Here is a 13,796-nt window from a genome sequence, read left to right on the forward strand (position 1 = left end):
GAAAGTCAGACAGCTCTTAAACTCTGACATTTAGGGAACAAAAGGCATAGGCTGAGTAAGATCCCTTTGTTGTTTTTAAATCCACAACTGAGTTTTGATCCTGCTGACAAAAGGGCTGCTCTTATTCACTGTATAGGTTCTAGAGTTATGAAGAAAGTTTTTAAGTTGGCTACCTTTATACGATATTGCTGAATAAGTCCCTCTCACAAAAATGGCCACACTTAAAGAAGGGCAGGAGAGAGAATAAAATGAGGTTCCAGAGGAAAATTCCAGGGATGAGTTAGCTTGAATCATCACCCAGCAGTTAATTTAAATTTTTCTTTTAGTAGAATTTTAATAGTGCACTTGCAATTCAATAAAGCCTCCCTGAGATGGAAGCCAGACTGGAGAGAGGTTCTGATGAATTTGCTGCAGTTTCTTGCATTCCCATCACTGCTTTTGCTTTAGAGAATCAGAGGACTTTACTGGTATTTCCCTTATTCTCACACTATACCTAAACTCTATCTCTTCACTTTCCACATCCAGTTGGTCAAAAATCCCTGTCAATTCTACTTTATAAAAGCCTTCTAAATCTGTCCCCTTCTCTCCATCTTCATGACTCTTGACTTCTTGACCCTGCTTCCCTCCATTGCTTCAAGAGCCTCGTAACAGGTTCCTAAGCTCCTGGTGTCTTCTTCCTCTGTCCATCCTACAACCTGCTGTCTCAGTCATCTTTTGTCCCGGCCCGCGGGACGATCAACGGAGGCTCCAAATCCTGTGAGGGAGGAATGGTATGGGACAAGAGACACGAAGAACGACAGCAAGACAGGTTTCTGATCAAGCTGCAAAACTTTATTGAAGAGGCAGGGTATATATGCCCTGGAGGGAGAGGGGGTGGCTAATAAGGACAGGTAGCGGTCTGGGATTGGTGATTGCTGTTACTAGGGTGCATGGCAGATGTGGGGTTAGCATTTTAGGCGCGAACTAGCACTTTTGGCGTGAACTACTTCCGTAAAGAAGGCTGAGGGTAACTTAAGCTATTGTTGTATCAGCCCTGGCGGCCATGTTGCACATCTCCGGCATAGCTGAAGGTGGGCTTCATGCATGCTACCTTAATCGCCCTCTACATCTCCTCCCTTTGTTTTTCAAAAGGATGGAGGAAGAATGCTGATCAAGCATTCTTTTGGCATTAACCTGCTGGGGGAAGTAGAGGCCTCATTCCCCAAGTTGTTTGTGGCTTCTGTTTTTCTGGGGAGGGGAATTTGTGCAGAGCGAACCCCTATGCAAATGAGGCGTACTTCTCAAGGAGCTCGAAAATGGTCTTTAATTGTTTTGACCCTCCTTTGCAGTGCTTTGCCTCGCACCCAGCGGTACCAATCATAGCATAAGCTAGAAGCATATTTTCGAGTTATATGCTGCTCCCGTAGGAGGGGGCTTTCTTACCCGAAAGGGTGGGTAGCAGGCAGATTTTCTGGATCCACACCTTGGTCAGCGAGGTGAAGCCGGTGATAATGCACTTGAATAGGCTTGCCTAGGGCAGAATCAACTTGGTCCTTAACTAGCTGTATTATTCTTTTTATGGCCCAAGGTGCAAAAGATATTATAAGGAGTATGGTTATAAAGGGGCCTAATATAGGGAGGAGGTAAGGGAGAATTCCGTTGAGCCCCCAGGAGGTACTTCCTTGGGTTTCTCGCTCACGTTTGTGGTTTTCAATTCCCTCCCTAAGTTTGGTCATGGAATCTTTAACTATGCCAGAATGGTCAGCATAAAAGCAACATTCTTCACCTAGTGCAGCACAAAGCCCTCCCTGCTTAAGGAAAAGCAGATCCAAACCTCTCCTGTTTTGGAGAACAACCTCCGATAGGGACGTAAGGGATTTTTTCAAGATGGGTGATGGAGGTTTCAATGCGGGCTAAATCTTCGTCTATAGCAGCTCTTAGGTGGGAGAGGCCTTGGTTGTGGAGGATAATAGAGGCGGCTCCGGTGCTTAGGCCAGCAACACCTGTAAGTTGGGCCTTTTTTGGTTGCCGGCTGCACGTAGGTTGGGCGTGTTCTGGGCAGGCTACAGCAAAGTTGGCGACGTGCTGGAAGAGAAAAAAGGAGAGAAATTTTTTCTCAGGGAGGGGTTTGTTCCCTGGAAAGGTTATTGTCAAAGGGAAGGGGGGGATTTTGGGGCTTGTTTTGACAGTGGAGGATTAACATGTCTAATTAGTCTTTCTGGGAGCCAGCGAGGACCCTCTTTTTCTTGGTCATATATGCAAGCAGAACCTCGTCCCCAGGTGATAACGGGGTCAGGTCCATTCCATTTTGATGTTGAGGGGTCGCGCCACATAACGGTGGCTTGCTGCGTTTGTGTTTTGGGATGCCAGTGTCTATCAGCTGCAGAGTGTCCTTCATCATCCAGAGTTAGGAAATTAAGAACAAAAAGAGCATGATGTAAAAGGTCTCGGGGACGTTGTTTTGTGAGGTTGAGAGTGCTTTTGGCTAGGCGACACAAAGCATTTTTTAGGGTGCAATGTGTTCATTCTACTATTCCCTGGCCCTGGGGGTTATATGGTATTCCCATAATATGCTTAATTTGTAATTGCTGACAAAAGGTTTGAAAATTTTTGCCAGTATATCCAGGCCCATTGTCTGTTTTAATGAGTTTAGGCTGGCCTAAAATGGTGAAACAATGCAGCAAGTGAGAAATAACATGTTTTGAAGCTTCTCCTGTTTGCAAACTAGCTTGAATAAATCCACTATATGTGTCAACGCAAACATGAATATATTTGAGTTGCCCAAAGCTGGCAAAGTGGGTGACATCCATTTGCCAGATTTCATTTGGGATAAGCCCTTTTGGGTTAACTCCCAAATGAGGGACTGGCAGTTGGGTTACACAGTTTTTGCAGGCTTTAACAATTTCCCTTGCTTGTTCCCTTGTAATATTGAATTTTAGGCGGAGGGTGTTTGCATTTAGGTGGTGTTGGGCATGGGCTTGGGAAGCTAAGGTTAGAGAATTAGAAAGATTGGGACATATTAATTGGGTGGCAGCATCTGCTAGCGCATTGCCTTCCGCAAGGGGACCTGGTAGATTTTGGTGGGCACGGAGGTGCCCCACAAAAAAGGGGTGCTGCTGTTTGAGAATTAATTTTTGTAACTTTGAAAATAAGGGGACTGCATTGGTGGATGGTTTGATAAATGGAGTTGTTTCTAATAGCGGTACAGACTGAGCTATGTACGCGCTATCAGTGTATAAATTAAAAGGTTGGTCTTGCAGGTGGGTAAAGACCTGCAGGACTGCATAGAGCTCGACGAGATGAGCTGAGGTATAGGGGGATTGCATGGAAAATGCTTGGCCTTGGATGACATATGCTGCGGTCCCATTTGCTGAACCATCAGTAAAGACTAAGATAGCAGGGTTTATTGGTTTTGTTTTAGTGACTTTTGGAAAGGTGAATTGATGGATTTTAGCGAACTGGATTAATGGATCACTGGGGTAATGGTTATCAATATTGCCTAGAAATGAAGAGCACGCGATAGCCCATTCGTCGTCGGTTTGAAAAAGCCAATGGATTTGATCTTGAGTGTACGGGACGATAAGGGAATCAGGGTCTTTTCCAAACAATTGGCGACTAGTTTGTCGGCCTTTAGTTATGAGGGCAGCTATAAGAGAAATATACGGTGAGAGCACCTTTGTTGGAGTAGCTGGAAGGTGAACCCAGAGTAGTGGGTGGCCTTGCCCGTTTGGTTGTTTTAAATTGGATTGTCAGAATACACCTGTAGGTGTGTGGGTTGTAGCAAGAATTATAAAAATTAAGGGTTGGTGGTAATTTATTTGATAGCAAGTTTGACTTTGGATAGCTTGATTTATGATGGTAAGTGCCTGCATTGCCTCTGGAGTTACGCTTCGGGGAGAGGAGGGGTTTGCATCTCCTTTTAAGATATTATTGAGTGGCAGAAGAGCTTCAGTGGGTAGCTTTAGGTAGGGGCGAAGCCATTGAATGTCCCCTAAAAGTTTTTGGAAGTCATTTAACGTTAGTAGATGGGAGGTTCGCAGTTGAATGAGGGTGTTAAAACTTGCTGGTGCCAAAGCTCGAACCCTAGATAGGAAAAGGGGTCTGAAGTTTGTACTTTGTTAGGGGCTATTTGAAGACCTTTTGCTGTTAAATTTTTAAGAAGGTCTTGAAAACAAGAATGTAGGTTGGACATGTCCTGACTCGCTAACAGGATATCATCCATGTAATGGAGAATGTAGATCTGTGGCCATAGTTGTCTGACAGGGTTAACGGCGTCAGCAACAAATTTTTGGCATAAAGTCGGACTACTGGCCATGCCCTGTGGCAAGACTTTCCATTGAAATCGGGGCATAGGGCCTTGAAAATTGATTTGAGGAACACTGAAGGCAAAATGTTGCCTGTCTTCCGGGTGAAGAGGTATGGAGAAAAAACAATCTTTTAAATCTATGACTATTTTATGAAAATTAATAGGGATAGCAACTGGTGAAGGGAGGCCAGGTTGCAGTGCTCCCATGGGCAACATTGCTTTGTTTACAGCTCGTAAATCTTGCAAAAGTCTCCATTTGCCTGATTTCTTTTTTATAACAAAAATAGGAGTGTTCCAAGGGGACTGAGTAGGTTCAATATGTCCGGCATTAAGTTGTTCCTGTACTAACTCTATAGCCGCTAAGGTTTTTTCCTGAGTTAGGGGCCATTGATCAACCCATACTGGTTCTATGGATTTCCAAGAGATTTTTTCAGCATGGGGTACAGGGATGTCAATGGCCGTCAGGCTAAATTTTAGGGGAGCCCAAGTCCTGTTCTACCTGTATTAGGTGTTATAGAGATGGGCAGTTTTATTCCTTGATTAGCTTTGCCTAGGCCTTTGCCAGGGAGAAAATTCATTTTTAGCATTTGAGCAGTAACTGTATCACTAGGGCTGTACATAAAAACTTTCATTTGAGTTAAGATATCTCTGCCCCATAGATTGACGGGGAGATGGGGGATAACATATGGTATAACTGTACCAGTGTTTCCTTCCTCATCCTCCCATTTAAGGGTTTGTGAACTCTGTAGGGGATTTGTGGCTTTGCCTATTCCTTGTAAGTGGGTGGCAGCGGCCGTGAGAGGCCAGGATTTAGGCCAGTGATTTGAGGATATAATTGTGGCGTCAGTCCCTGTGTCTAAAATTCCTTCAAACGGTTTACCATTTAACTTTAATCGTAAGATGGGCCGATTATGGGATATTGGTTGTGCCCAAAAAATATCGGAGGATCCAGGGGCCTCTGTAGGGCGCTGGAGTTTTTTGAAGTTTGAGTTGATATGCTGAATGGGGAGTATTATAAGTTGGGCTATTCGAGAGCCAGAAGGAATAGGGATAATATTGTTTGAGGTGGCTGCAATTATTTGTATTTCACCTTTAAAGTCATTATCTAACACACCTGGGGTGATTTGAATCCCGTGAAGGGCGGTAGTGGCTCTTCCTAAGATGAGGCCAAAGGTATTTGGGGGCAGTGGTCCATAAACTCCCGTTGGTATGAGGAGAGGACTGTTTTCTGGGGTTAATATTGATTTGGAGGTGGTACAGAGGTCCATCCCTGCGCTTCCTGCTGTTGCTCTCCATAAGTCTGAGATATAGCAGCGTGGTTTATAGTTGGGAGCGCAGGTACTGTGACTGGGGATGGCTGAACAAATCGTATTGCCCCTGGGTTTGTTCTGGTTGGGGCCTGGGGCCAGCCCCATTGGAAGTTTCCCTGGGGCTTAGGCTTAAGGGGTTGGCCATTTATGTCTGCTCGAGAATGGCATTCAGACGCCCAATGGAACCCCTTTTTACAGTGGGGACAAATAGAGGGCGGCAATGGGGATTTATTAGTAATGGGTAAGGAGGAACTGGTTTGTGGCACGGGGCAATTTTTTGAAAAATGGTGAGGTTGTTTACAGTTATAGCACGTTGGAGGCTTTGCTTGTGCCGTAAAATTTTTATGCTGCGCTGCAAAATTTTGAAGGGCAGCACCAATGGCTATTCCAAGAGTTTGAGTGGGCCCAATGCCAGAACAGAGCTTTATGTAATTATTAAGATTGGTATTACGAAAGGGGCGGATTGCTGCTTGGCAGGCAGCGTTAGCATTTTCATAGGCCAGGTGTTTAATAAAATCACTTTCGTTTTCGCTGGCCCCAAATAGGCGCTCAGCCATGTTTTGCAGGTGGCTAAGGAATTCGCTATACGGTTCATCGGGCCCCTGTCTTAATTTAGCGAGAGAGGCAGTGGCGGCACCCTTTTGCGGAAGTTTTTCCATGCTCTAAGCGCGGCCGTTTGTATTTGCGCTAGGAGACCTGGGGGGAATTGAGCCTGCTTATTATTCTGATGGTAGGGGCTTTGACCTAAAAATTTGTTTAATGTCCAGGTTTTAGAGGTGGCTTTACGGGCATTACGGGTGGCATACTTTTTACAATGCTCTTCATAATTGGATTTCCACAACAGGAAATCACCGCCGGACAGGGCAGCTCTGGCTAATTGGGACCAATCGTTAGGAGTGAGTTCTTTTTCACTGAGACTCTAATAGGGTGAGCGTGAAGGGGGGCGGTAGCGCCATAATCACTCACTGCCTTTTTTAATTTTTCTAAATATTTTAAACTGAGTTTTTTATATTTAACTGTTGAGGTAGTACTAGCTTCTTCCTGCTCTTCTTCGTTAGAACTAGGGGGATTTGATTGTTCATTTTCCTCGCTTTCGCTACTAGAATCGCCATTTTGGGAGCCGGCGGCGCCATTTTGAGGGTCTTGGGTCTGACTACGCCTAACCGGAAAAGCTGAGACTTTGCAATGGGGACGTGATGAGTGGGCGTTTTCTGGAAGCACAAGGGCTGCAACGCTTTGAGTTGCCGACCGGAGGTCGGCGAGCAAATTGGCGGCTCGCAGCCGCTCTTGATTAAAAGTTTCTCTGAAGTTATCGGCATGTAGCCGGAGGTTTTCTGTGGCCTCTTCCAAAGCGCGAAACTGAGGTAAGGACATGACTGGATAAAAATGAGAATATGGTTTTGGAAAATCGGGTGCGTAAGGGGGTGGCCGAAACGAAGAAAGGGAGTTGATCTCCAAAGAGGGAGAGATTTTAGCCTCCGGTTCCTCCAAAGAGGGAGAAATTTTAGCCTCTGGTTCAATATTGTGCTGATCGGGCGATAGACTAGCTTGACTGGTTGGGGTATTTGGCCTATCCCTGTTGGGGTTTTTGTTTAGGGGGTTTTCAGGTATGTTAATAATTACTGAGCTGCATGCTGAGGCGGGGCGAGAGTGCTCTCTTAAAGCTTCCTCTCCTTTTTTGCAGAGGTTTTGAATGTCTGGAGCTAAAGAATGGACTCTTAGGATTTCATTAATTAGATTCCAATAAGAAAAGGCAGTAACCGGGACCTTTTGAGGACCAACGGTCCGGGAATAATCTTTTAAACAGTCGCCGACTCTTAGCCAGCATTGGTGGTCTATAGTACCTTCTTGAGGGAACCAAGGGCAGGTTTTTAACAAAAAATCAAAAAAGCGCGTGAGATCTTTTTTCTTAACTCTAGTTCCTCGTGCCTTGAGCGATTGTTTGACCTGACTAATATATAATTCATGTTGGGAGATTGCTTGTCCCATGTTGGGGATGGGGGCTTACCTTTTGTTGCTTTCTTTTCTTCTTTCCGTTTCTTCCTTTCGCCGGCACTGATCGACTGGTGAACGGATCTGTCTCGCGAGCGCGCTTCCTCGCGGCGATCCCGGGTGCGGTGAGTGTGAGAGGCCTCTCTCCTTGAGTGCGGCGTTCCGTCTCTCACAGAATTCAGGGCCCCACGTTGGGCGCCAGTTTGTCCCGGCCCGCGGGACGATCAACGGAGGCTCCAAATCCTGTGAGGGAGGAATGGTATGGGACAAGAGACGCGAAGAACAACAGCAAGACAGGTTTCTGATCAAGCTGCAAAACTTTATTGAAGAGGCAGGGTATATATGCCCTGGAGGGAGAGGGGGTGGCTAATAAGGACAGGTAGCGGTCTGGGATTGGTGATTGCTGTTGCTAGGGTGGATGGCAGATGTGGGGTTAGCATTTTAGGCGCAAACTAGCACTTTTGGCGTGAACTACTTCCGTAAAGAAGGCTGAGGGTAACTTAAGCTATTGTTGTATCAGCCCTGGCGGCCATGTTGCACATCTCCGGCATAGCTGACGGTGGGCTTCATGCATGCTACCTTAATCGCCCTCTACAATCTTTCTAGAATGCAAATTTGAACACAGAGAACTCTTGCATAAAACTTCTCAATGGCTCACTGTTCCTAGCTAATGATTATCATGGCATTATAACATATGTAATGTATAATAATAAAGCCCAAACTGCTTAGCAGGGCATACCTGTATTCCACCTTCCTTCCCTACCTCCCTGCCCTGAGATGTTGCTGCCCTTTGTCCCTTTAGGAGAAAAGTATTTAGAATTCACATACACACTCCTCATTTGTTCATGCTCCCTTCCTTTGCACATGATGTTTCTATTCCAGGGATGTCCTTTCATTCTTGTCTATTTGTCCTTCAAACTTACTGTAAATGTTATGTCCTTTGGGAAGATTTCCGAGATTGCCCATTTTTCTCCCTAACTTCAGCAGAGTTTGCCATTCCCTCTGCCGTGCCACCACACTACCCTGGGCATGCCCCTACTCCCACCTCCATACTCTCTTTATGTGTCCGTCTCCCCCTGTGGTCTGTGAGTTCCTTGTGGACAGGGATTGCATCATACTCATGATCAAATCAGGGGTGATAAATCAGACAGTCATAAACTATTCAAAACAAACTTTCTTTTCAGTAGCCAAATTCAACTTTGTTCTTAAATCCCTAATCTACCTAGAGAATAAAACTAATTCTAACCCAATCTATAAAACTTAGTCCAATTCAGTGACTTCCCAGGGAGGGGGCACATTCCATGGTTCATATCCCCTTTCTCACAGACCAGTTCAAAATCAGTTGTTTGGGGAAAGTTTTCAGTGTTTCGGGAACTCATCTCTCATCTCTCCCTCTTCCCCTTCTCTTCTCCCTAAGTGACATCCAGATCTGGGCACAAACAGATGCTTACTGAAAGTCATGACAGTGAGGGCAAGGTAACCACCAAGTCCTGATGATGATTAAACTGTTGGCCTTTGCTACCTCCTAATGTCCCTGGTCCCTGACACTCTCTCCTATCATGAGGTCCTCACTTTATGTGTCCTCCTCATTCAAATACTAGCCTCTTTCCTGTCCCCAGACGGAGCATAAAGAAAGTTCTGAGTATCCTGAGCAGGCTGTAGGGAAGTGTTATTGTAATCTCAGGCTTGATCTGCCTAACCATGCCATCCTGCCGTTTCCACTCAATGTGGGTACGCTTGTTGGCATAAGGCTCCCTGTGAGGAGGTCTCCCCTTAGATTTCCAGATAGGAAGAGGGTCATAAGAAACTGAAGCTTCTATTGTCATTGCTCCCCAGAAACATGACCCCCCAGAAGCAGCATCCTCACTCTAACTTGTCTTTTCAGTAGCTCCAGGCTTCATGCTCCCAGCCACAGAACGGCTTTTTTTCTTCCTATGGGGTGAAAATTTCCCTTATGCCATGTCCTGGGTTCTTCCCTTCTCATCATGGACTCTGACCAATCCTCCACTTTCTGTCCCTTGATATAGAAAATCTAGTTTGGGGAGTTCTGAGAAAATTATTTTGTGTCTCTTGAAAGCCTGAATTTTAAGACTGGTCTATGAATCATGGAACTGAACATGCATTCACTGCTCAAGAGGGCATTAGATTGAATATTGAATGTTATTTATCCTTTCAGGGTAATGTGAAACATGGTTGGAACCAAAAGCATTTAAAATCTTTTGGAACACTTTACCCTGTTACTGAACATTAGGGCCAAGAGAGCTGTGGGTGTTGAGTTGGGAGGCAAATTGGCAGAGTGGATTCCAGAGTCACCTAATGTAGTCCCAAACTCATGGGATTATCATAGCCCTCAGTACATCTCATTGCTTCTGGGATCCTACTGAAATCGTTCCTGAGAGAAAGTAATTTTATCCTAGTGTTAAAGATTCCTTAATCCTATATAAGGTTTTATCCACTTACTGTCACTTACGGACAACTTAAATAGTAAAAACACGGGCAGGTTCAATTCTGGATTATCTTGATTGCTGATGTGTGTGCAAGATATCTGCCATGTATATAACGTGGAATGCTATACACATCAAATAAACACATATGTTCATCCTTTATTAAAATGTTGCAGATGTTCATAATTAGAGCTGAATAACTCTAATGTATTATTATTTGGATAAAGAGTTGTCTTCTTTTGCAAAAGGTGCTAATCTGTGTGAGTTCAGTTTTCTTTGCTTAAAAAAAGGCCAGTTGACTCAAGCAGCCACAACCCACAGGACCACCCACTGTTCTCTAGTTAACTCTTTCCCAAATTGCAGAGTGCCAGGAGGAAACTTCTGTCTCTAAAGCCAGGCTTTTCCCTTTTAAAGGTCAAGGATGACTGAGGATCTGATAAAAGCTCTAAATTTTCTCCCCACTCCCCCAAAACGCAAGATGCATATACAACGCACTGCCTATAATTTCAGGGTATTTACCTGTCTTGCTCAAATCAGTTATGAACCCTTGATTTAAGATGGCATGTAATAAATCCAAACCTGTAAATTGACTTCTAGGGTTAGTTTCCTAAGTTAGGGAATAAGTGAAAAATCATGTAAAATAAAAATTACTCTTGAAGCCCTTCATTGCTAATGAAGTATACTACAGCTGGTGGTTTGTGTAATTCAAATCTCAATAATTTACAATATATAATAGACCAATATACAAGATATAATCTTCCAGTATTTTTAATTATGGAAAAAGAAAGAGAAGAATATAATGTTGCTGAAGTCTAAAGTTGAATATGAGGTGGTTAGACATACATATGGTGCAAACTCCATACCATAAACTTTAAGTGCAATGTCAGTTCTAGAAATAACATTTAGTTGGGCATCTGATAGCTGTAGCGTCAGCACTAGTAGCAGGAAAATTTGAAATGACTAAAATGTATTCCTTTACAGCTTTTGAGGGCACTCATCTTGGCTCTTACTGTCCTTTCTTACCCCCAAAAGCAAAATTAAAAACATAAAAATAAAAAATAAAATAAACTATTTTCTCATAAAGTGAAAAATAGACAATAAATTACCTGATGATGTATGATAAAAGAAAAACTCTACAACAACACTAAATTTAGGATCTCACACCTTTATTCAAAAAGTAGAAGGGAGCACCACTGAGGTGGAAAGGGGAAGCTCAAATAGGGTGAACCTGGGCAGAAGCAAGTGAGGAAATGTTCTGATTGGCTGGCATTAAATTTCCATTTTACATGGAGGGGAGGTTTCCGTAAAAATTAGGAATCAGGTATACATTGATTAGTATGGCAGCCTTGTCCATTCTGATAATCTCTGGCTACTGAACAGAAACTAATTTTATCACCAAGTGTTGCTATCAGCAACTCTGTCAGGTGTGTTCCATTTTCTTAGAAAACCCCTGCAGGTCAATTGTTTTTGTCTTCTTAAAAAGCACTTCTTGGTAAGGAGCCTTCTCCCAGCAACGTCCAATACATACAGGTGGCCATTTTATTTTATTTAACAATTTATGCTTTTTATTTGAAACTTCTACATGACTTGTGCTTTTGTAGTTCACCTGATATTTAAAAGGTCAGCATTTGGATTCCATTTTCACTCATATTTACTTTGAATAAGGAATACACACACACCAAGAACTGGATTTGACTGCATAATGGAAGTCAAAGTCTATCCTAAACTGGAGTTTATGAACTGCAAATTAGCTTTAATACATTTGATCAGTCATCAGTGGGCTTTCCTTATTAATTTATTTTTCTTTTATTTTGTATGTGTGCTCTCCTTTCTCTGTCTCCGGTACCTTCTCTCGCAGCTGTGTAATGGGGGCTCGGTCACCGAACTTGTCAAAGGTCTACTCGAATGCGGCCAGTGTCTGGATGAAGCAATGATCTCATACATCTTGTACCAGGCCCTCTTGGTAAGAATGCCCAAGTTGGCAATGACAGCAGAGGGGACAATTTGTCCAGTGCTCGGATCCCTATTGCATATTAACAATGGGGAAAAAATCCCCTATAATATGCAAGGTTTACAACAGCAGGGAGGGGTAGCCAAATGTAGACTTTGATTAGTCTTTTTATTAGGGAGATGATTGTTTTAAAATAAGCATGTAAATGTCTCCCTTTCTCTTTCCTGTTGTTGGTGGCGGGGCACCCTGCAGGGCCTTCAGCATTTGCACAACAACCGAATCATCCACCGTGATGTCAAGGGAAATAACATTCTTCTGACAACAGAAGGAGGAGTTAAGCTCGTTGACTTTGGTAATGACTGCTTGTCGTTTGTTTTCTTGATGTGTGCTGTTTAGCCAAAGGCGACAATTTATTGCAATCTCAGAAAACTGGGACCTCTCCCTATGCCATAGGCTGAGGGACTTTTCTAGTTGAAAACAGCCTAGAGAGTAAGAGGTTAGCAGATGGCTCACCCTAGGAGATGCCGTTTGTTAATCTATTTTCAGCTTTAGAAATGCTTTTATTAAAGATGAAAAATAAAAGTGTTTTAGAAGAATTGGAGGAAAATTTTTTTTGATTTTCTGGTGAGAATTTCATGTCTCAGGGCAGTTGTCTATAATTTACATTTTGACATTTCTTATTTTGCATATGAAAAGAGAAAGCAGTGTGGTCTTCAAATGACTTTCAGTAGCCTTGGGCACACTTTTTCCCAGTGAGCAGAAGGTAAAATTGTCCTTTGGGCCTAGGAGCTAACATCCTTTTAAATTGTGATTATTGCTATTACATGAGAAGCTGGTTGAAGTGGAAACATTAACAGGAAATGGAAGTGTGAGAGGAAGTGCAGAGCAATATCACCTAAGGCCAGAGAACTATTAAATACCTTTTGGTGACATTCATATATTGAAATTCACAAACTAACAAGCCGTTTGGGGTTCCTTTTCAAATTTATTCAATGGTTCATTTTCTAAATGAGTTCAACAATAGTTAGTAATTCAGGGTCATTTTTAAAAATAAAGAGAACATCTAGAAAAGTGCTTTTTAGGGTGTTCTTTATTAATGTCATCATAGTAGAACAAAAGATTGATTTTGAATATCCATTGAATTCTGGATAAGAAAGAATTGTGTAAAATATATCAGTGAATCATTTGCTCAGAGGAAATTACTTAAAAATACATGAAGTTGCTATAGGTATATTGGTCTGTCTACTAAAAAGTAAGCAAAGAAAAATAGAAGGGACAATTTGTTCATGTCTTATGCTTCTCTTTTATATAAGCAATGGTTATATCTCCAATAGTATTCTGCAGGTATAACATCAGACGTGTGTTTTCCACACACGGTCCTGAGGGCAGTGAATATGTTGTAAGGGAAACAGTCTAGAAGGATGAGGATGGGGATTAGTGCTAACTAAAAACCCCTAATCTTTCCAGTAGAAGGTTCTTGAACTTCCAGTTGCTGCAAAAGAAATTTCTAGAAATTAAAGACAGAAAGATATAGTTGTTTTTTACCAAAATTATGGTAAATTGCTTGGTAAAATGGGAAATTTTCCATGGCCAATAAAGTTTAGAGAGCCCTCTTTGTCCTTCTACTAGAATGTAAGGGGCTAACATAACCACCACCCGCCAAAAAACTACCCATAGGTCCTTGGCAGTGTACACCTGATGTTTTCAAAGGTGTGTCCTTCACTAATAAACACATGAATCCAGCTTTCTAAATTCTCGTTGTCAACCTAGGAATAATAAATTAAGTTATAATACAGTACAGGCATTTATTTAGG

The 13,796-nt window shown here is 42.8% G+C and overlaps 1 protein-coding gene across 3 annotated transcripts in view; it reads left to right on the top strand.

The window, feature by feature from the left end:
• The window catches only part of LOC119544302 (myosin-IIIb-like), a 256,724-nt gene that overhangs the window by 81,606 nt on the left and 161,322 nt on the right, over positions 1–13,796 (top strand). For all 3 annotated transcript variants that reach the window (XM_037849676.1, XM_037849678.1, XM_037849677.1), the window contains exons 5-6: positions 11,890–11,994; positions 12,235–12,334. In XM_037849676.1, the coding sequence (XP_037705604.1) occupies positions 11,890–11,994; positions 12,235–12,334 (205 nt within the window). The remainder of the gene's footprint in view (positions 1–11,889; positions 11,995–12,234; positions 12,335–13,796) is intronic.

The sequence above is a fragment of the Choloepus didactylus genome, chromosome 9 (genome assembly GCF_015220235.1).
Source record: "Choloepus didactylus isolate mChoDid1 chromosome 9, mChoDid1.pri, whole genome shotgun sequence".
NCBI lineage: Eukaryota > Metazoa > Chordata > Mammalia > Pilosa > Megalonychidae > Choloepus > Choloepus didactylus.